This window comes from Camellia sinensis, chromosome 9, assembly GCF_055761805.1.
Source record: "Camellia sinensis isolate YWXY chromosome 9, ASM5576180v1, whole genome shotgun sequence".
Lineage (NCBI taxonomy): Eukaryota > Viridiplantae > Streptophyta > Magnoliopsida > Ericales > Theaceae > Camellia > Camellia sinensis.
Window position 1 is genome coordinate 167,466,883 of NC_138969.1, and position 22,807 is coordinate 167,489,689.

At 35.7% G+C, this 22,807-nt stretch overlaps 1 protein-coding gene and 1 pseudogene across 2 annotated transcripts; both read right to left on the reverse strand.

The window, feature by feature from the left end:
* Nucleotides 1-3,467: 3,467 nt before the first annotated feature.
* On the reverse strand, nucleotides 3,468-6,926 carry LOC145798838 (uncharacterized; annotated as a pseudogene). The gene is made up of 2 exons (XR_014340560.1): nucleotides 3,924-6,926; nucleotides 3,468-3,781 (listed from the first exon to the last, which is right to left on the reverse strand). The product of XR_014340560.1 is annotated as an uncharacterized LOC145798838 (transcript).
* A 7,517-nt stretch (nucleotides 6,927-14,443) lies between these two features.
* Nucleotides 14,444-22,790, reverse strand: LOC114304612 (uncharacterized). Its single transcript, XM_082887955.1, has 12 exons — nucleotides 22,526-22,790; nucleotides 22,352-22,430; nucleotides 21,614-21,686; nucleotides 21,047-21,122; nucleotides 20,224-20,262; nucleotides 18,787-18,921; nucleotides 18,140-18,196; nucleotides 17,140-17,234; nucleotides 16,548-17,017; nucleotides 16,180-16,275; nucleotides 15,916-16,060; nucleotides 14,444-14,710 (listed from the first exon to the last, which is right to left on the reverse strand). Exons 3-9 carry the CDS (start codon nucleotides 21,652-21,654, stop codon nucleotides 16,759-16,761), a joined length of 702 nt encoding a protein of 233 aa, XP_082744081.1. The 5' UTR covers nucleotides 21,655-21,686; nucleotides 22,352-22,430; nucleotides 22,526-22,790; the 3' UTR covers nucleotides 14,444-14,710; nucleotides 15,916-16,060; nucleotides 16,180-16,275; nucleotides 16,548-16,758.
* Between the last annotated feature and the right edge of the window lie 17 nt (nucleotides 22,791-22,807).

The window sequence follows — 22,807 nt, forward strand, 5'->3', positions numbered from 1 at the left end:
ACTGGAAGGGGAAAATCTACGCTCGAGTGGCTTTCCTTTTGCACTCGAGCGGGTGTGTTTTGCAGTTGTGTCTTGGCGCTCGAGTGGGCATCTTTGCGCTCGAGCGGGTATAGTTTTTGTGTCTGACGCCCGAGCGTCCTATTCTCCGCACGAGCGGGTCATACGTATATCAGCAGACAGCAGCGGGATTACACTTCACTTTTTCATCTCTTTCTTTTTCAAAAGCCCTATATCTGAGCTCTCTCTCTCTCTCTCTAAACAACTTCTCTCTAGGGATTGATCTACTTCTAGTGAGTTTCTAGCCTAGGCTTTTTGTAAGAAAGATAGAGGGTGTTGAGGGTTTCCTTTTAATCTGAAAAATCTTAGATTTGGAGCACTTTGGATTTTGGTCATCTCCTCCATTTGAGCTCTTCATCTCGAGGTAGGGATATCCTACTCCATCTTATGAGCTTTGTCTTTAATTTTGGTCATTTTGATTAGTTGGTGATGTTGGGGGATTTTGGAAAAAAGTTAGGGTTTGGTTATAATTTATAAAAGAGGGGTTTTGTGTTTTAAAGCTCCATGTATATTTAGAGCCTTGGAAATGTGGACTTGAGAGTTAAATTGGTGGAATTTGGTCTTAGGATCATTATTTGAGAATAAGGGAATAATGCCCTAAATGTGTTGTAATAAATTAATTGGTATAATTAATTTGGGAAAAGTGTGGAATTGATTTGAAATCCATGAAATTGGGGAATTATGAGATTGAATGGTGTAGTTGGATTAATTAATCACTCACCCATTAAAATGTTGATATTGTATCGGTTTAGTGCATTTATTTTTTGTTTAGAAATAACTGTTTTGGGCTATCGGTGGAGGATAGTCTTGATTGTTGTAGACACTCTATGTTGATTAGGGAAAACTGAAACTAATCACATTGAATATGTCATCGGATATGACGGTTGGAATAATACATCAAATTTATGTATTGATTGATTATGTATATAATATGTGTTTATACACATTGTATTGTGTGGGAGGAGATAGGGGATGTACTCCACGGTTTAGGGAAAGATAGGGGATGGACTCCTAAACCGGATATTGTTTGGGAGGAGATAGGGGATGGACTCCATCGATACAGCAAAAATGTGTATCTATTGAAGTATTGATACAGCAAATCTGTGTATCATGTATGAAGTACGGAAGTGTTTTATTTGAGATTGATACAACAATTATGTGTATCTAATGTAAAGTATGAAGTGTTTAATTTGAGTTGTTATCTCAATTGAAATGGAAGTACTGTTGATATGAGATGTAATCTCATTTAAATTGTTTGGCCAGGTTTTAAGCCATTATTATGAATTGGGAAATTGGATAAGAAATGGAAAGTGGAACGTAACATGGACATAATTGTCATGGAACTGTATTGTGATGTAATTGGATTATAAGTGCTAACCATCTATCAAATGCTATTGTTTTAGTCATTGCTTATATTTGGTTTAGTATATCTCTACTAGGCTGTGGCTCACCCTATATGGGAAATCATTTTCAGGTACAGGTAGCATGCCACCTCCAAGGATGTAGCTTGGGAGGCTTGAGGCTGTTTGACTTTATTTTGTCTTTCTTTTAGTTGTATTACATGTATATCAAGCCAAGGGCTTATTTTGTGTAGAGTTAGTACTCTCCTTTTTGTGACCAAGTGTTGACTTGGAAAGTTATAAGCCTAAGGGCATTTACTTTTGTTGTCAACATGTAATACATTTTGTAATGAATACCCTGATGAAATGTAATTATGCTCTATTCTCTTATGTTTAAGCATGTCAAGAATGTATGATTTATGGTTTTATTTTGAGGGCGTTACACTACCAGTGCAAGTCCACAAAACTTGGGGGATATCAAACCGTTCTGAAGCTATAGTGCTACGACTACCTAGCAAAAACAAAATGGAATTCCCAAATCATAATTTCGACAATATTTCAACTCAACTGATCATTATGCACACTAAACTCAACCCCTCATAATGATATACGTAATCCACTGATTAGATTTGAGAAGCCCAAATCCTATACATTACACATAGTAGGAAAGAGAACAAACACCCCTATGAAGGGTAGTGTTATCATGTCCTAGATTTGACATGATCTAGGGTTTCACTATTCACACAAGTGGCATCATACATCATATAGTGGGGTAGCATCTTGCCCTAATGTTAGAAGTTACTAGAGCTTGCTATAGGCACTAGGTCAGTCTTGGTCAAAAAAGAACCTCAGCGAGACGATGATATACCTACCTAATCCGACGGACCGAGCGGTACATGGTGATCCCGATTCCTAGGCTTGTGCTTCCACCATATTAGAGCCCATGATTGTCTATCCGCCAGAAGCCGAAAAGCCGTCTAGGATAACAGGTGACAAGCATGAGACTTAAGTGCACCAATGCATGAAATGCAGTGAACATATAATTGAAAATAAAAGTCATATCATAGAGTTCGAATTAAGGTTTCTTAATATCCTTAGCAGAGTCGCCATAACCTATAACAATGCTCGAGGGTACCCAAGTGTGATAATCGTTCGGACTGTCGATTACTTCGATCTAGTTTCATGAGTGCAATGTGAAACGTAGATAAAAGTCCAAATTGGATAACTTTTATAGCAAATCCGTTTTATTGCAAAAACCTTTGCCAGAAATGGATTGCGTCATCAGATCTCAGAATCGCCACCTAATGTTTTGAAAAAATTAGGAAACCCGTGACTTGTGCCAAGGCCATTGTTCATCATAACCAAAGACACTGGCTCGGAATCTTAGGTATGAAGGGAAAAGGTTATTAATTAAGCACCCCCACTCAACTAATCAAAAGATCGACCTCTACTAAGCCATAATATAAATTTTATTTACTTTATGTGTTCATATTATGATTTATTTAGTATATCTTAAAATTTACTATGTGAAGCAAAACAAATATAAACTGTGTCGTTCAATTTGGAACAGCTTGATTTCATTATATTGAAAATGTTTTGAATAGCATTCAAAACACAGAAAATCAATTTTATTCTAAATTAAACAACACAACCTTCACCCACCAGTATGCATAGAGATATATCAAATAAACAAATAGCTGCATAGTAGGATGCTAAACATAGCAGAAAAACACACAAGTGGGATTCTATAGCACAAAAACTTACATATTTACCGACGTCCGGTAAACGATTACAAAACATAGTTAGTAAAAACATGCATGATCCCATATATAATATCCTAATGCAATTCCCCCGTGAAATGCGACTAAAAATTCGGCTTTTATTATATGACATGTGAATCATCTCAAGACATGAGCTAACGTACAAAATCACATAATAATCGATTAAATCCACAGATGCAAATTTAGCCAGATTTTAAGGCATGAAACATGAATGCAAAGCATGAATATAATGACAAGACCAAAATATACAACATTTGTGCAGATAAGGAAAACGACTAAAAGAACGGAATAGGAAGAAGCAGGGATGGGGAGTTATTATATCACTTTAAATATTAAAAATCCAAATACAGGGGGAGAGGAATAAAAATATACAACAAAATTATATCCTCACAACTATCTCTAATTAAAATAAAAACAATAAAAACAGAAGCTTCAGGGGGCCTTGGAGACCATCGGAGACTGTTCTGCTCGACATTCGAGGGATTGCTAGGTTCTGTCCAGGAGAAAGTGGATGGCCAGCCAAAAGATGAGCTGGTCGACCAAAAAATACGTTGGTCGGCCGGCCAATCAACCCAGGCCAAAAACTCTATTTTGCTTCAAACACTAGAAAAACGAACGGAAAATATGTAAGTGGCTCAACTAACCACTTTCAATTAGCTTACAACAAATTTATAACATGAAATTGAAGCAAGAAAAGCAATATAAGAAAAAAAAATACAAGAAAATGAAAGTGTGCAAAATTTACCTTCCAAAGAAAAGATTTGATTTCTAAACTTCTTTTTGATCACCCTCAGTGTGCTCTCAATTCTTAGTTTGAAAATTTGAAATTTTGTTTGAATGGTGTTTTGGGATTGTTTAATAGTGAGCGTGAGGGAAGTTATACAACTCTCTATTTTTTTCTCTCTTTTGATAACACTCACTCTCTTTTGAATCAAAACTCTTAAATTTGGCTATAACAGAATTTATGTGATGATTTTGATATATGAAAACTTGGTATATCAGTGTATAGAAAATGGAAGTGTTTTGGCTCAAAGCTTAAAACAACTCTCTTTCTCTCTCTATATCTCTTCTTTCAATACATTCCTCTCTTCTCTCATTTTTTGATACATTCTGATCATCCATATAGACAATGAGGGAAGGTAAAGTCAAGGAGGTGGGAGACAAAGTGAGAGACGTGAATGATGGAGTGATAAGGGTGGTTGAAATGGATGCAACCTTTTGGAAGAAGACAAAATCCCTTTTGACAATGGAGGCCAATGGAAGATAATGGAAGGGATGGGTGTGTATCTCATGCATTGAATGTATCAATAATAGCTGCAATGGCATGACCCATACGTATTCAACAAGAATTCTACCAAGACAACCCTGCTCCTGGGAAAATTAGCCGGCCGGCCAATTCTATGACTGGCCTACCAATTAATTGGCTGTGGCCTGACTAGTTTGCACGAAACAGGATTTTTTCGACAGAATTATCATCCTTTCCTCTTATTTCCACACTGTTCTTTGCTTAATTTCTTTAGAAAAAGTCTTATTTTGAAGTTTAAAAATGAACCTCAGAACACTACGAAAATATTCAGAACAAAGTGCGGAAAGAAAGTTTCGAAAGAGAGTTTAGAATGAGATTTAAACACTTGGCCAAAACAGGCTTAGGGTTGAGAATGGAGCATAAATTTCATATTTCTTACTGAGGATTATGCGTGAAACGCATTCTTATTTTCATCACGGTAATCAAAGGAAAGCACCAAAGTCTTAGGGTCGGTCAAAATGTGGTGTCTACGCTCTTCCTTTCTAATTAATTTAATTAAAATTTTACTTTATTTTCCTAATCAATTAACTTATGTTGATTTCTAGCTTATTTAACTCTTAATTAGATTTAGTTTATATGCCTAAAGATGCTAGGAAAAAGAAAAGAAAGAAAATATGAACAGAAGAAAAATTTCAAAATCTGGCTGGTATAGTGTGCCCGCTTGAGCAGTCATTTTCACCACTCAAGCGGTCAAGTTAGTTTCTCAGAATTCAGGTCTGTAAAATGAAAATATTGGATGTCAAACATCTCCACTCGAGCAGTCTGCGACTTTACAGATTCGAAATTCCTGAAAATTCAACTTCTCAAACTTGATTCCATAGCTAGGGTTCATGCAAGACCCCATCCAAAACTTGGGATTCCATTAATAAACATAAGAACATGACATATTTCCAATTCTTTTCCCTCAAAACCTTATTAATTCCAAAATTTAAACCTAAAATTCCATGAACTTTAATATTTTCCAAATTCTTTCTGTTTCTTTTGATCAAGAAATTAATATCTCAAAACTTGTAAAAATCATGAGTACGTAAAGATTGAGTTCAAATTCATAAAGGGTTAATTAAATGATAGAAATCAAACTCAAATAACTAATTTCTCAAGAAATTTCTTTGTACTTAAATTAATTGAAATTTCCTTATTCTTTTCCTAATTTCTTTCTATTTTCATGGAATTAAACCCAATTACTTCTTAAATTCAACTGTCACATAAATTTCTTGCAAGAATTATGCTTGGATTTCCTAGCACTTGAATCTCTTGAGTTCTTCCTTCAATTTTTCAGCACAAAACTTGAAGTCTTCCTCTTCTTTTCTTTGTTCTTCTTCAGTACCGTGAGTTCTCTCTCTCTCTCTCTCTCGGTGCCCTCTCTCGGTTCTCTCTTTCTTTCTCTCAGGTTTTTCCAACAACAGGGGTAATTGAATACACACAGGTCTTCTCTTCTCAAATTCTCTCGAACGTACTCAACCCTCCCAAATATGAGTGCGGATCCTCTAGAGTAACCCTCTAGAGTGATCTCCTAAAGTGGATGATCGGACGGTTCAGAATACTCCTCACCAAAACGACGTCGTTTTGGTGAGGAATTTCAAAAAAAAAAAAAAAAAAACAAAAACAAAACAGATTTAGGATTTCAAACTTCCCCCATATTCCGTCACCGTTCAATGCCAGAGCATTCACCGCCGATTTATGCTTCTCTAAACTCGCTATCAATCCGTACTTTCTCTCTCCAGACGCTCGTCCCCAAACTTTAATCCGGCGGTCGGCGGAGGCGGTGTAAATCGTGCCGTCGATCGCCACCGCAACGGCGTTAATGGCGTCGTCGTGAGCTTTAATGGATTGTACACATCGAAGATCGGAGACTCTCCAAATCTTCAAACACTTGTCCCACGAAATCGAACACATCAAATTCAAACCGTCGATAACTTCGAGTCCAGAAACCGCGTCGTGGTGTTCGATCCAGAGCCGCTTCCTGTGACGACAAACCTTCACGTAGTTCGCCGGAAAAGCGAATCGGAGTAAGCGATCGTTGACGGTGGGGAGAGTGGCGACGAGTCTGTGATTCTTATTATTGTTTGTTAATTTCCAGACTCGGATCTTACAGTTCTGGTGTGCGGTGAAGACTCTAGGCGGTGGTAGTGGTGGTGGGAGGCGAGGGAGAGGGTTAGGGTTTCGGGGGAGAGTTTTTGGAGGGAAGGAACAGAAGGGAGGGTTTGGAGAGAGAGGTTGTTTTGGAGACTGCTGCTGCTGTAGCTGGTGTCATGGGAGGTGGATGATGAGCTTCCAGGGATGTCTGAGCCACTACTTGTGTCGGAGAATAGAGGTTTTGGTGGTGGTGGTGGTGGTGGTGGTGGTGTGGGATCGTAGGAGGTGGCGGAGGAGCATGTTGATAGCCATGATCGGAACTTCATGTCGCCGGCAAGAGAGAGAGAGAGAGAGAGAGAGAGAGAGAGAGAGAGAGTTGATAGATAAACAAAGAGGATACAAATGGAGGAATGAGAACAAAGCTAAACGACGTCGTAGAGAGTTGATAGATAAACGACGTCGTTTTGTGAGGAGTATTCTGAGCCGTCCGATCATCCACTTTAGGAGATCACTCTAGAGGGTTACTCTAGAGGATCCGCACGCCCCAAATATACGCATATGTTCTGACTAGTTTGAGTGGGATTAAGTTAGTTGTTAATTATATATTAATTTAATTAAACATTACTTAATCTTAATTAATTATAGTTAACAGTTGATTTAATTAATTCCATTAAACTTAATTAAGTCTTGATTTAATTATTCCAAATTTATACAGATCTTACCTAATCTTAATTAATTATGATTACCATAAAACTTAATTAATATAACTAACCTCAAATAAGGATTAATTTAATCATTCTCAATTTTATTAATCTGAATCAGATTTTTAATTAAACTCTCATAATGTTCTACATGTTGGAAATGGTGGAAAAAATTCTGGGTAAAACCAGAATTTTTCCTCAAGTTTGGTCTATTTTTTAGGTGGGCCCCGAGTGTCGATTTACTCGGGTCAAAGTGGTAACGCGTTCTATGCCGCGTTGTGATTCACGTGGTATATTTGGTTGCTCAAAACCATTACCGAGTGAATGGAAAATTGAAGCCAAAGTGTGCTCCATGGAAATGGAGTTTTGGTGGAAATTCCTTAAGGTTGTAAATTGGCTTGTCCCACATTGATTTGGTGGGAAGTTTTGAAAGGGTTTATAAGGCTTGGGTTTGATACTTGGGGTGTGCCCCAAGGGGTACCCAAGTGTTTTAGAGGGAGAGGTTATGGACAAAATGGGCTCGACCCATTGGACCCAAAAATCACCACACGCGCGCCGCCATCTGGTCGGGCGTGGTGTGTTCTAATCTTTTTGGGCCAAAAACATTTGAATTTAATTTTATTTTTTATTAAAATAAAATCCAGAATTCAAATTAAATTGGTTTGGATTTTTTGTTCATCCAAACAGGATACAAATCTGTTTAAATTTGAATCTAACAGGTTTCATACCTGTTCAATTCAAAACCAAGAGCCACCTTTACATCTATAAATAGACTAGCCTCCCATTTGGATTTTACTCCAATTTTTCGTACTCCATCCTCTGCAAATTATATTCTTCATCTTGCTGCATTTTATTTCCGAAAGAAAGAGTGTAAACACTTAGTGTGTTCGTAAGGCAAACAATTTGTAGTGCTGCTATTGTTTGTGGTAAGATCATTTCATCTTGGGAGATAGACGTCCAAATTCTGAAAGCACCGTGGAGAGGACGAATCTGTCTTAAGGACACAGTGTTAAACACTGGACTTGATCAGAAAAGTTATTCAAATAAATTAACCAAGTAAGTTGTTTAATTTTATTCTGTTTTTATTTGTTTATTTAATCAGATTTTAATTTTGTTTTTGTAACAAAATAAAATTTGTGGTTTTATTTATTTATTTATTATTTCGAGTTTGATTTTTGTAATCAAACAAATTCTCTCATTTTCTTTATTTCTTTATATTCTTGTTGTTGTTTTGTACACAACAGAATTTAATCTATTTAAATACAGTGAAGATTGTCCTACACTACATAGTAAACCGATTCAATTAAACTCGTCGCTTACATTATTTGTGAAAGGATTTGGAAAGAAAAAAGGAAAAAGTATGTGAAATTAGGTAAAATATAGATATATTTTATTTATATTTCACCTATCTTTTCATTTTCTCTTCTCAAATCTCTTCCGAAATTTTTCAACCAAATAGAGTGTTATGGTTTGTTAAATCATCTCAGCTTTTAATTTTTGATTTAAAATAATAACTCTACTCATAAAATTGACCTTTTTTTTTTTTTTTTTATCTTTCATATAATTGACTCACGTTAGATTAACATACTAATTATTCCTTAGCTTAATTTATCACTTCTTAATCTTAATTAATTATGTATAATTCTCATGTTGATTAATCTATTGAACCCCAATTAAGTGTTGATTTATTTTAATTTTAATTATTTTTAATTAAGTTCCCACGAGCTTTACACATTACACCAAACTTATTACATTTCTCATTATGGTTTATGAATTAGCTAATCATTCAATTCTTGATTCAAAACAAATCTCTTCTAATTTAATTCCTTTGATTAACTCATTAGTCTTGATTTAGTTTAATTAACTAAGTTTAATATTTAATTCTACATTACTTAATTAATCTCAATTAGTTAAATTAATCTCGTCTAATTTTCGTTAACTCGTTAATCTGATTGATTTTCCAATGAAATCTCTAAAATGTTCTAAATATTAAATTAAGCTATTAAGCTCTTTAATTAAAGTTTCTAAGATGCCCAATTATTTCAATTTCATGTTTGAAGTTGTCCTTTAGTTCAATTTTGTTCGTTAAAATTTAATACAATTGCTTTCCTTAAAATTGATCCAATTGTTTTAAGTCTTATAATTTTAATCACATATGCTTCTTTTAAATTCTCTCACATTATATTTATATTCAAACACTCCATCCTAATAAGTCATATTTTCATTTCTAGAATATTATATAGTTATTAAATTATAATACATATATATTTATTTATGCCATGTAATACTGTATGGTATATATTTGACAACTTAAGAGGTGATTACTTTTTAACTTTCACCAATTGACAAGGGAGCTCATATGGTCAAACTTGTTATCTATATTCTTTTCCAACCATTTAGTTAACTATTTTATATTTAATATAACTAATTTGGTTTAAGATATTTAATTATGGATTGTAATATAATTTTTCGTAAGTAATATTATTTGGGTCGTTATAGATGTGGAACAGGTCTATGTCGGATAGTCCACATTGTCGAAGGAACCTTCTTATGGGTTCCTGCGGATCACCAAAGCCTCTGTATTGGACAAACCTTAGTAGTTGATACCACTCAGGGAACGGACTATCGTATACCATTGGAGGGTGTATGTCCAACTTGGCATTGCCCCTGGCTAAACTTGCCTCCAATGACATACAGTATGTTTCATTAGTCGGGTGTACAATTGATCGGCCTGACACATTGTGTCTTCTACTTCCCTTTTTGATTCAGGCGACAGTTTGGACATGACCAGACTCGCTCTGATACCATGTTATAATAGGTGAAAGAAATATGGAAAATGTGTATCTGTATTATATTGAATGAATGAATACAATAGGAGAGCCTGTATTTATAGGCACAAACCCAGATAAGTATAGAAGGAGATAGAGATAAAGAGAGATAGAGATGATCTATATCTACAATACAAGGAGATAAGTATAAAGATAAGTATAAATCTAAATCTAATGTATACATTAACAAAAGAAATGAATGTCATTGATAAACCCAGAATTTTCCCAAACTTGTCTTTCTCTTTGATCTTTGATTCTAGTGGTAAAACCATTTGATTCCTTTGAATGCATAAACAGTTACACCTAGACCATATAAAAACACAAAGAAGCCTCTGAAAGCTTGTAAAATTGGTCTTTGTTGAAGGAAAATTGTTACATCTTTGATCATCACCACAACCATAGCTCCGAGATCGACTATGTCTGTGAAGATGCTGAGAGGGGCTAAAGTTGGGATTGAATTGAGACCCACTTAAACATACTTCGATTCTGATAGGAACACAGTGAGCGATGCCGTCAACTTCGACAATCGATCCAAAAATGACAAGGTGTCCTCAGAAAGCTGATTCCATTTCACCGGGCTTTCGATTGAATCATAATTTGCAATTGGAAGAAGCATACTTAGATTTTTTATCTTTTATGTTAGACAAAGCATAGATGGATTGATCAATTTCTTCGCAGACTTTGCTAAAGTCAGGAGGAGGAGAAGGAGATTCTTCAATATTCTATGTTGTGATCTCATCTTTGTTCTCTGCTTTAGTACTCTCTTGTTTTGGTTTTATTTCTGTGGGTAGTTCAGAATTGTTAGTGGCATTGTTTTGGTGGTGGCCTTTGTTAGGATTAAGTTTGGGATTGCGGTCGGGGTCTTGTTGGTCGTGCTCGCAATCGTGGTTGTCTTGCCCAGCGTCTCTAAAGGCAAAGCTACTAGATTTTTTAGGAAGGTGTTTGTCTTTCTCAGTCTCCATTGAAGAAAAATTGATTGGAATGCTAGCTTGTTATTCTCAATTGAGGGAAAACAAAATCAAAAGATAAAAAGCAAAGATTAAAGAAAGAACAAGATGAGAGAAAGAAAGGGGTGAGAAGTTGCAAATGAAAGTAGAAGAAATTGAGATGTATCCATTTTTTTGATTTTCAATTTCGTTATTTTTCTTGTTAATGATATTTTTTTGATAAATTGAAATGGTCGTTGTGGAAGATGACAGCGGAGGGGGAGGGTGGCAGAGGGATTTGGGTAATTCAAGGGGTGGCCGGAGTGGGAAACTTGTGGGGAAGGAGGCTTTTGGAAGAAGAAGTGAAAGAGGTATGGAAAGAGTGTGAGTTTGGATATGGTACAAGAACACACCAATACCTGTCAGCAAAGTTGTATGGGTGGCAATAGAGAGAATTTAAATCTTTACTTCAATAGATTTAAATAATACCCTTTTTTTTAGGATCTCATTCGCACTTTGTCACTTTTATCTTAGTGGCAAAATGTAAAGGGGTATTTATATTCATAAATATCTCTATACTTACTTATGTTCCACTTAGTTCAAATTATTTTATTATGCTCTAATAAGTCTTATAGGTAACATAGTTACCAAAATACCTCTAATAATAATATTTACATTGACAATATGAATATTCTGTGATGTGAACATTAACACTGTTAAATATGAATGTTCATTTCACCAATCACATGTCAACATGAACATTCACACTGTCAAATATGAACGATCACATCATCAAGTTGCTAAGCGTTCAAAAAAATATTTGTAAGGGTAAAATTGTCTATAAAATACTTTAACTATGAGAATTTGGATTTGTTGGATCGAATGTCCAAATAATAGGACTTATTTTATTTATTTATTTATTTTATTTTTATTAGAAAAAAGTTTACTTCATTAAGAAGAAGAAAGCATTACATCAGCACTAAGCAAGCATAACAAAGGCACACGTGGAAACACAACCCAGTTACAAGGTAAAACATTGGAAGCTAAAGACTTTGCTACCTAGTGGACAACTCTATTATTCTGACGCCCAGTCTAAGAAAAAGATAGACTTTGCTGGAAAGCTAGGCCTCGGATGTCCGTAATCAAGGCAACACACTCTCACGGGGAAACAAGTTCTGAGACACACTGGTGAATAACCCATTGATTATCACTTTCAATTTCCACTGAGAATAGATAAAGAGCTTGGGACACTAAGCAAGCCAAACGAATGGCATAAGCCTTTGCTTGGAGAACAAAAGCTAGTAAAGATTGGGTCTTTCCCTCCACAAGCTTACCATGGGAGTCACGAACAACACCAACAACAATGCTTGCCACTGAGGAATGCTTGCAATAAGCTGTATCACAATTGATTTTGAGATGCCCAGCCAAAGTTGGCCTCCACCTATCAATGGCCGGTATAAGAGGGACAAATTGAGAGGACATAACATCATTAGTAGAGTGGAGAAAAACTAGCCTTTCATGCCATGCTTGGGAAATTCTGTGGCAAGTAGCAAGCGGGTCCACAAGGAGGTGATTAAACACAAATTCATTCCTAGACTTCCGAATAAACCACCCTACTGTCACCACCTAACTCCAAAGGCCCTAGCAGCTGCCTTAGACTTATGTTGATAGAGGAGATCATAAGTCCACTGAGCCACATTCGAAATGGAGCCTTTAGGAATCTTGAGAGAGAGAGACTACTGCCAAACCAAACTCCTTGTGTCCACGAACAGTCAAAAAGCAAGTGTTCAACCGTTTCCCTTTCATCAAGGCAAATAGGGAAAATAGGCATTGGAGCACATTTCCTTATATGCAGTCCATCTTATGTAGCTAGAAGGTTGCGGCTGGCTCGCTACCGAAAGTGGTGAATTTTAGGAGCAGTATCAAGGCTCCAAATGAACTTCCATAATACATCTCCAATATTAGATGACGAAGAGGGCCTGCAAATTTGTGTAAAGTCACACTCACATCGAGCCAGATCATAGCCTAACTTAATTGAGTAATAGCTCAAAGAAGTTGGATGCCAGACCAGATAATCCTCATGTTAACCAACTGCAATAGGGATTGATAGAATGGCTTCATTTCCCTCTGGGAGAGGTGGTACTGAAGCGAAGTTAGATTCCAAGACTTGCTAGAATGATCAATTGCATCAGCCACCATATTAATAGTGCACCCAGCTGGTTTGGACGAAAGAATCTTGTGGCCCTTAACAGCCAAAATCCAACTATCGTCCCAAAAATAAATATGTTCACCATTCCAGACCTGCCACTGGAGACCCTTTATAAAAAGATCTCTGCCCTTGAGTAAACTAACCCATGCCCAAGACAGTGAAGTCCCTAGAGAAGCTTGAAGAAAATTTGAGTTTGGAAAATAAAGCCCTTTGTACATCTTGGCCTAGAGAGAATTGGGATTAGTGATAATCCTCCATCCTTGCTTAGCTAGTAAGGCTTGGTTGAAACTGCGAAAATCCCTAAAACCCATCCCTCCCCTAGCTTTGGGCCTCATCATGGTGGACCAATTTGCCCAGTGTATGCCACAGTCTTCAGGATTGCCGTTCCACCAAAAATTTCTTATAAGCGCATAGAGTTTTTGCAAAGACTGTTAGGTAATTCAAAACATGCCATAGCATAGGTGGGAAATGCTTGTACAACAGCCTTTATCAGAACATCCTTTCCTGCATGGGATAATAGTTTAGTTTTCCATCCTTGAAGCTCAGAGAGAATTTTGTCTACTAAAACAAACAACATGGCAGCTTTAGATCGGCCCTAGGAGGATGAAAGGACCAAGTATTTGGCATTGGGGCTGGCTGGGGAAATGCCCAGAGTGCTGCAGATGGAAGCTCGAAGCTGCTCTGAAGCATTGGATGAAAACAAAATCCCAAACTTATCAAAGTTGAGGAACTGACTTGAGGCACTACTATACACGTCAACGATCACTGCTGGAAAATTCACTTTTAGCGGCGTTTAAAAAACGCCGCTAAAAGTACTAAAAACGTCGCTAATTCTTTTTATGACGTTTAGTACCAAACGCCGATGACGCGGCCGTCGCTATAACTTTATGACGTTTGAAAAACGTCGTTATATTAGTATAGGCGGCGTTTTTAAAACGCCGCCAAATGTCCTACCTAACTGTACTGTGACGTCACTATGACATTTAGCGACGTTTTTTAAAACGCCGTCATAGACATTTATATATTTTTAAAATTTAGCTGTTGTGAGATATAGTGACGTTTTTTAAACGCCGCCATAGCCTTTTTTTTAATTTTTTAATTTTACATGGTTGAACAAAAAAAAAAAACCTGTCAAACTAATAATTGATGTTTATTAAAATAATAAATAAACTAAGCTTGAAAACAAAATTAAAAATAAAAAAACAATACAATGCATACCTAAGAATAGCAACAATTTAGACTTTAAATACATCAATTAAAATCAAAATGATCAAGAAGTGTAATTTGCCCAAAAAAATTAAAAAGGAATAAAAAGCACACTAATATGGCTTATATTAAAAACATCTGAAATTAGATAATCATTTAGCTCTTCACTTGCATCATTCAACAAAACATCAGCTACATCTTTTGCAACTTCTGATCTGCCTCTGTTCTTCCTTTTCGCTTCGATGATTTTATGTACTAATTCAACCATTTTCTTCTTTGCCTGAAACAACCCATGTTCAAATTTATTATTAAAAATGTTAATTTCCACAAAAATATTTTCCATCAAAACAAATGGGGCAAAGTTTACTCAAGACAGAACAAATGGGAAACTCTAAATGTATATGGCATACAATTATTATTATTTTTTTAATATTTAGGACACACTAAAGTGAACTGGGATTAAAATTTACACCTACCACTCTCTTGGCAGAGGCAAAGTTAATAGGTGATTGTGGTGAATGCCTCATTAAGTTTCTATGAAAAGTAGCATGGTTCATCCTTTTAGTATCAACAACAATTTGTCGCAATGAATCATTCTTTATGGATGCAGAAACAAATAGAGATGTTGGTTGTTTGGTTGCTTTCAAATACTACTGAAGTCTGAAATCAATGTTATCTCAATAGCAGATCCTAGTTCAGTTAGCCATCATCTGCTTGATCTCAGTTATTATTTATCCAATTTATTAATTCAAGAGAAAATTGCAAACCTGTTGCATAATTTGTGGAAACTCAGAGCAGAGAGTTTTTCTTCCATGATCAACAAATATCTTCTCCAAAGTAATGTCTTGAAGGGTGACCAAGGTTGTCTCAAGCATGTCAAGACCAGCCTGGTTAGCAAAGGTGAAAACTGGCAATGCCTGCATATACAGTTAATTGTAAAGATAATGAGCTTGTAGAAGCAGCATAATTAAAAGCTATCTAATTTTTGTATTTTAGGGGTCTAAACTAACTGGGATTTTTAACTGTGACATATCACCCTCTATTCTGTATTCAAGATCCATGTCACAGAGAGAGAGAGAGAGAGCTGAAAATTTTAAGCCACATACCTTTAAAGAGCAGCACATAATAGCATCTGTGTGATGCCAAAGGGTTTTGAGGGTGGTTTCACTTCCTTCACTGCCAGACTTGAGAAGCTCTACTCCCAAATAACACCTGTCAAGAAAGAAAGAACACACCAAGGACCAGTGAGAGCAAAAAAATTTATTTTAAGCCCCCAAAAAGACCAATTGCTACACTTCGGGACAACGGAATTCAAAAACTAGATTTTTAAAACTCCTCTTGATTTGACCTATTAAATAGAGTATGCAAAGTTCAGAAATTTTGTGTTCATTGGCATCCATCTACGAACACACTATTACAATCTAATCCAATAATGCCACAAGGAAGATATAAAACTTCAAACATCAAAGTCATGCTCCACTGTACCTTCAAATGCAAATTCAAATGCTATTGTCATCACAGATCTTGTACTGCCACCATTAGAAGTATAATCATTAGATGCTTTATTTCCAGCCGGTCCAATCTCGAGAGCAGAAGCAAGGTCAAGGGTACGATTTGGACTGGAAGCTTCCTACAAAATGTCCCAGTTCATCAAATAAATGGAAGTCCAAAGAAGAGTTTAAAGTAGAGAAAAAAGAGAGAGAATGATAGCCGAATACAGCAACTATAACGTAAGCCACAGGGACCAACTTTAACAGCTGCAGCTGAGTAAGCATCGATACTACTGTCTGCCCATTCTGACCTGTGCTTCCGCAGGAATCTAAGTAGTATTGCAGGGGGCACATTCTGAAATATAGGAAAAGTGTACAGCAAGATCAGATAAAGAAATGTTAAGCTCGAAATGAGAACATGAATACAGCGAACTAGTAGAAAAGGATTGGGCAAGACTTGCGTTAATAGACCTATATACAACAATTATCTTAATTTACTTCACTTGCTAATATGTGAAATTTCATAACAATTGCTCTCCAGAACAAAGTGGAAAGCATTTGTTATCTTGGGATGCTTAATTTAACAATCTATTAATGGGCAAATTAATTATAGAACGAGCACTCTACATTTTTTTTTAGAACAGCACATTTAGAACATCCACAGCTCGGCAATCGCAATACCACGAAGGCCGATCCTTAAGGATTTCTGCAACCTGGAAGTAGAAGAATGACACAATGCTGTGGCAGACCAATATTTTTGAAAGGCATTGAAAACCATCCATTCCAAACAAATTCATGATCAGGCTGGTGCAAAGGCATCCGGCTCGAAAAGGCCGAGTTATGTCCCTTGTTTCACAAAAGTAATGCTTGCCATCAATATCAAGCTCCGCCAATCTTGAACATTCTTTATTTCTCCTTTGCCCTGGGGTTGAGGATTTTGAAGTGAAATTTTGACCCATTGGCTCTCAGTCACTGTATATACACACCCTCCACCAGGCAAATTTGGAATGCTGGACGTCAACCTCGTTGCAACAAGAAGCAACCCAAAACTCCCCAGGGCTGCATAACCCAATATTGCCCTGGCATAAATTATACTCCTGCAAAGACTCTTTGATCCATTTGTAACGTAATCTAAAGCTTCATTTTGAGAGCTGAAAACATCATAACCCAGTTTCTCATTATAGCAAAGTGCTCCAGTTGTTGGGTCAACATAAATCACCTGAGTGTCGCTCCTAGAAGACAGGCTGACAATAATATATACTTCACTAGAATCCAGTGTAACCACAACAACAGATGTGTCCCGGAAACGAGTGGCTGTAACAAAACCAAATAACATGTGTGAACAGAAAAATGAAAAACAGTACAACATATAGATATCAATGATTAATTAAGTACTCTGGATTATAGAGTTAATGCTGCAACAAAATCAAACTCTCAGACTAACATTTACTGCTGATTCTTCTAACAAAAGAGCTAAGAAACCAAAAAGGGACACATTTTTTAAACTATTATAGACAAATCAAGTAGCAGAGACATTTTGATCTTAGCGAGCATGCCTATGGCAGAATTTTTTTTTTTTTCCTTTTTTTTTGGGATACGTATCCCCCATGGATGAGGAACTTCAGGTATTAAAAATGATGCAAGGAATCAACAATAAGACAACCACACAAGGACATGTCAATGTCGTAGGAAGATCCCGCGTGTGTAACTGAAAGCAACATTCATGATCAGTTCCAACATTTTAAATATTAATGACCATAAAAGTAATATTGCCGACAATATTTTTTTCAATACACAAGATAACCTAGAACTTACTCAAAGTTTAATGAAAGACAAGCATGTCACTGAATTATGATTCTACTACAAAGTTTAGAAATATATTCCATTCCATCTCATCATGTTAAAATGCCCATCATGCTGGATTGTCAGATTGAATTACATACAAATTCTCTATTAAACAAAAGAGAATGGACAGACATGGGAATAGCCTCAAGCTGCACTGGCATGAAATAATTAAGAATCCATCAGATAATTAGTAAGTAAGAAGGGACTAATTATCTTATTAAAAAAAAAGAAAAGAAACATGATTGAATAGTTTTACTACAAGGATAATGCAACAGTTAATTTCTTTTTCATTTTTTGTTCATCGATCAACTTTGTTTTATGGATAGTTTTACTACAAGGATAATGCAACAGTTAATATTGCAGCAACTCCTTACAGAGGGAACAGGTTGAAGCGTCATCTGAGCATATACGTCGTCCATTTCTAGATCCGCCTAGGAAATAAACATGATTGAATTAGCTGATGACAAGAAATTACTACTATTGACCCGTTTTTGCATAAAAGAAATGAAAGCTAATTAAAGCCAGTTATACATGAATTAGCAATTTTCCAGTATTGATCACAGGGTTCAGAATTTCACCAATATAACAAATTTTCAATTCATAAACCAATAACAATCTGTAGCCTTTTTTTAATTTTAAAAAACTAACCGTTAAGTGTGGGGTTTTGAAAAATGCCATCTTTATGTTTTTGATTGTTTTTTTTTTAAAATTATGCTAATTTTATGTGGTTAAACTAAAAAAATTACATGTAATAAAATTAAAAAGTAACACTAACATAAAACAATAACTCCTATTTCCATTCAAATGAACATTTGTCAAAAAGAGCCATGAACTCTGGTGTCCCTAATTAATCCCAAAAAATAGATAAAAACTAACTCAATGATTTCTCTTAATTGTGTCAATCAACCAATCACTCATACAGAAAGTTACATATCATCACAAAAAGTCATTTTACAACAGATAAAAAGTCATTCTTGTGTCTAATTACAAGAATGAAATGAAACATATCTAGAAAACTCACATTAATATTCCTACTCACATATTCCCTTGCCATGGTTTTTGTGAGGCCAAGTACCCCTGCCTTTGCAGCATTATAATTGGCGTGCCCAACGTTACCAACAAGACCAACAATTGATGCTATGTTGATTATCCTTCCCTGCCACATCAGCAATTAAGATAAATGGGAGATTGAAAAGCAAAAAGATAATAAATAGCTACCAAATAATTGAAAATTTTTTTCTCAATTGTTTCTCAAAATATCAAATTTCTTTCTCAATTGTAAGCAACTTGTGATGCATTATGAAAGAGCATGAAATGAGGAGAGAATTGAAATATTTTTCCAAAAACTATTTCTGCTGCAAATTTGAGAAACAAACTTTCAAGTGGAAATGCATCAAAATTCGAACTGTTGGGTTAATTATATCCAAATTTTATTAATTATTGGTGAATATCGACTTATTCCCTACATGAATGAACATGTATATTTTAATTAGTTTAACTATGAAAATGTAAGAAAAATACTTTCACACTCAAAAACCACCTTTAGAATAGGGCATTAGTATAATTTTTATAGATGAGAAAGGGTCAATACATATAAGCAGCTGATAATGCAAAGACAAACAACGAAGTATTTTGCTTGCTTGCCCTGCTGCAATGTTGCTAAAGTGGCACACGCTCTAAAGACTGATGCAAAGGTGTACTGATCTGGTGTCAAACCACTCTGTCTCATCTTATAATAAAGACACAATCCCATTTCTACAAGACCATTTTGCACATGACCAGCAATTATTGCATTCCATGAAATTAAGGTAGTCCTCGACAACTCATTGAACAGACTGCCAGCAGTTACTAAATCCCCTGCCTTTGCATACAATATCAACAATTTGGTTACCAAATATTCATTGGGAACAAAGCCAACTACCACCATTTGTGCATGGATTCTCCTAATACTAAAAAGATCAACCAATAAATAATTGGTATAGTGGTAATACAATAAATGAAAACTCAATGAATTTGTTAAATTGTCAATACTAATACTAAAAAGATCAACCAGAATGACCAAAAATCAAAATAAAGACATTAGGGCTTTTAGATGCCTTCAAATTCCTAACTCTTAAAATATTGTAGAAATAACTAAGTGAAATTGAAAATTAGGAGTTTATGGGAGCCCCTTATGATTGTTCTGTATATCATCATCTAATCCACTAGAACCAATCATGTTCTTCTTGACACCAAAGAAAAAGATACGATTATTATTTAAGTTGAATAATTTGAACTAAGACATACATGGACACCTAAATACAGGGATTATTATCCTATAAGTTCACACTAAAATTGGCTACAGGCGCAAATTATACATCGACAAATAATGATATATATATATGTAATGAATGGATGAACGAGTAAACAAAATACAAGAATGTCATCTATCAAAAGTGACGAGCGAAGAGAGCTGTACCGAATGGGTGTTCTGATTCTCTCCCTTCTCCAAAGATATCTGCATGGACAATCCAAAATGGAAAATGCAATCATTTGTACAGCTACTGCTGCCAATTCTCATTTTCACTAAAACAACCTTCTCTTGTTGGTGCTTTTTTTAGTTTTTTAAGACACTCCTCCTTCAAGTACTTTCAAAGAAAACAAATACATATAAAAAGAAGGGGAAGAAAAAAGAAAAATAGGAACAAAGACCTAATAGCCGTGGACGTGGCCCTAGTTTGGAGTCCACGTAAATTTGTGTTCTTGTGTGCTTGATTAGATTCTTGTTTTTATTCTTATTTGTGTTTCATCTTTCACTGATCTTGGTTAGGTGTAACAATTCCTCACAACGACCTCCTAACATAGGTTATTAAAACAGGGCAACAAGTCACAAGTGCGGAAATACCAAAATACCTTTACTCCAAATTTGGAGTCAAGTAGTTAGTGTCTAGTACTTATCAGGATCCACACTACCCAACTATCATTTTTCATCAAAGAACATGCCCGTAGCGCTTAACAAGATGGCACGACAAATGTCAAAGTATTTAACATGAGAATAGCTACTTCATTTTTCATGCCTTTTATCCTTTTCCAGGCAGCCACACTGAATTCTAGAAAGTGAAAATCTGCAGTATCATCCTTTATAACTTTTCAAATGAATATAGCTCTCATTCCTTCAATGCACGATAACAAAAATATAGCCAGCAAGACATTTCAAACAATATGAGATCATAAAAGGAAGATCCCATCCTTTAAGATATACCCTCTAGAGTGAATAATTTATGAAGATGTATTAAATTTACCAAGAGAAGATCTTCATCAATTCCAAAGGATTTGCGAGCTTCTTCTAGGCGCTTTGATGTGACCTTCTCATGTTTCCTGCACAATCATCCAAAGTGGAAACTACAATAAACAAAACCAATTGCTCAAGCAAAGATTTGCACAAATTGTAAAACTCAGTGCATTATGGCATGGTAAAGTTTCAAAACATAGTGAACTTCTGGTTAAGATGCTTCTTTTAATGAGATTTCGCACAAAGCTTCACACTTACTAGATTTCTTCAAATGGACCCAAAACATTTCAAATTTAAATGTGCATGCACGTGTAGACACACATCCTGGGGAAGAAAAAGACTAGTTTCCAACCTTTTCACTGTATTTTCTCAAATTAACTAACACACATCAAGAAGCATTCACTAAAGGATTCCACAACTCTTTTACTTAATCAACATGCTTAGGTGTTAATTATCTTCTTATGACCAAAGAAAAAAAAAAAAAAAAGAACTAAAAAAAAGAGGCAGCTCTGTTTTTTGTTTTTTCGAATGTTTGTGGATAGTGATGTTTAAAGGAGAGGGAAAACAAGTGATGTACCCAGAGCTCGCTGGATCTCTAATCTCAAACTCATCTGTCATAGCATCATAGCCACATATTACAACATAGTGACCTACAGAAGATTATAGTCCAGTTAGTAACAGATACAGATGTGGCATGCACAATGAATATACGAGGTTACTGGCCATGAACTCAAATATGAGATAGTATTAGTGGCAGTGAGAGGACTAGAAATAAATAATTTGGAGGAGAAAAAATGAGACAAACGCAAGATCATGTTCAACAGTTACTTCATTAAATCAGAAACAGTTAAACCCACACATTCATCTGCCCCTTTTTCTCCTACAACTCCAACTGATCCAAAATGAGTTATTTGTAGTTCATAAACAATAACGAAGTTCTCAAATTTCAACATTCCACCAACTATATATATATACAAGTCACAATAACAATCTACATCAACTTGGAAATCCAATCAATACGTTGTTCAAAGTGAGCAATTTATTTTGTCAGATTTTTCATCTTGTGTTTGATGAAAAGGAGATGACCCTTCGTCTGAGCCAGGGCAAAAAAAAGGATGATTATTCAATCAATACATATATAAATTCATATATATACTTGTATAGAGAGATTTTTAAGAGAAAAAAAAAATTATCCAAAAAAAAATACAGATAATGTGTACGCATATAACGAGATTATGCGAGAGAGACAGAGATCGAGAGAGATTGAGAGATCGAGAGAGAGAAGAATCGATAAAACTGAGATTGGAAGACCAACCTTCAGACGGCGCTGATCTTGCACAACCTGTTTAGCACGGGCCCTAACCTCATATGGATCAATCTTGGATTGGGGCTAACTAGAGCATATACAACTCATCAATCACTGAAACGGAGAGAGAGACGGGAAGGAAGAGCTTCAGAGAGAGAGAGAAAGAGAGACGGTGGAGCTCACCTTAGGAGACGATGGTGTAGATGATGATGTAGACGATGGTGCAGATGGTGGAGACCGATCTGAATCTCTGAATCTCTGCGATGAAATCACTGAGATGAAATCGCTCTGAATCTTTGTGATGAAATCACTGAGATGAATCTCTGAATGGCTCTGATAAGGGTTTAGAGAGAGTTGAGAGAGAGATTTAGAGAGAGAAAGAGAGACAGTGGTGGAGCTTCGAAATCGTTCTGAGATTTAGAGAGAGAGAGAGAGAGAGAGAAAAGTTGGGTCTGAGATTCAAAA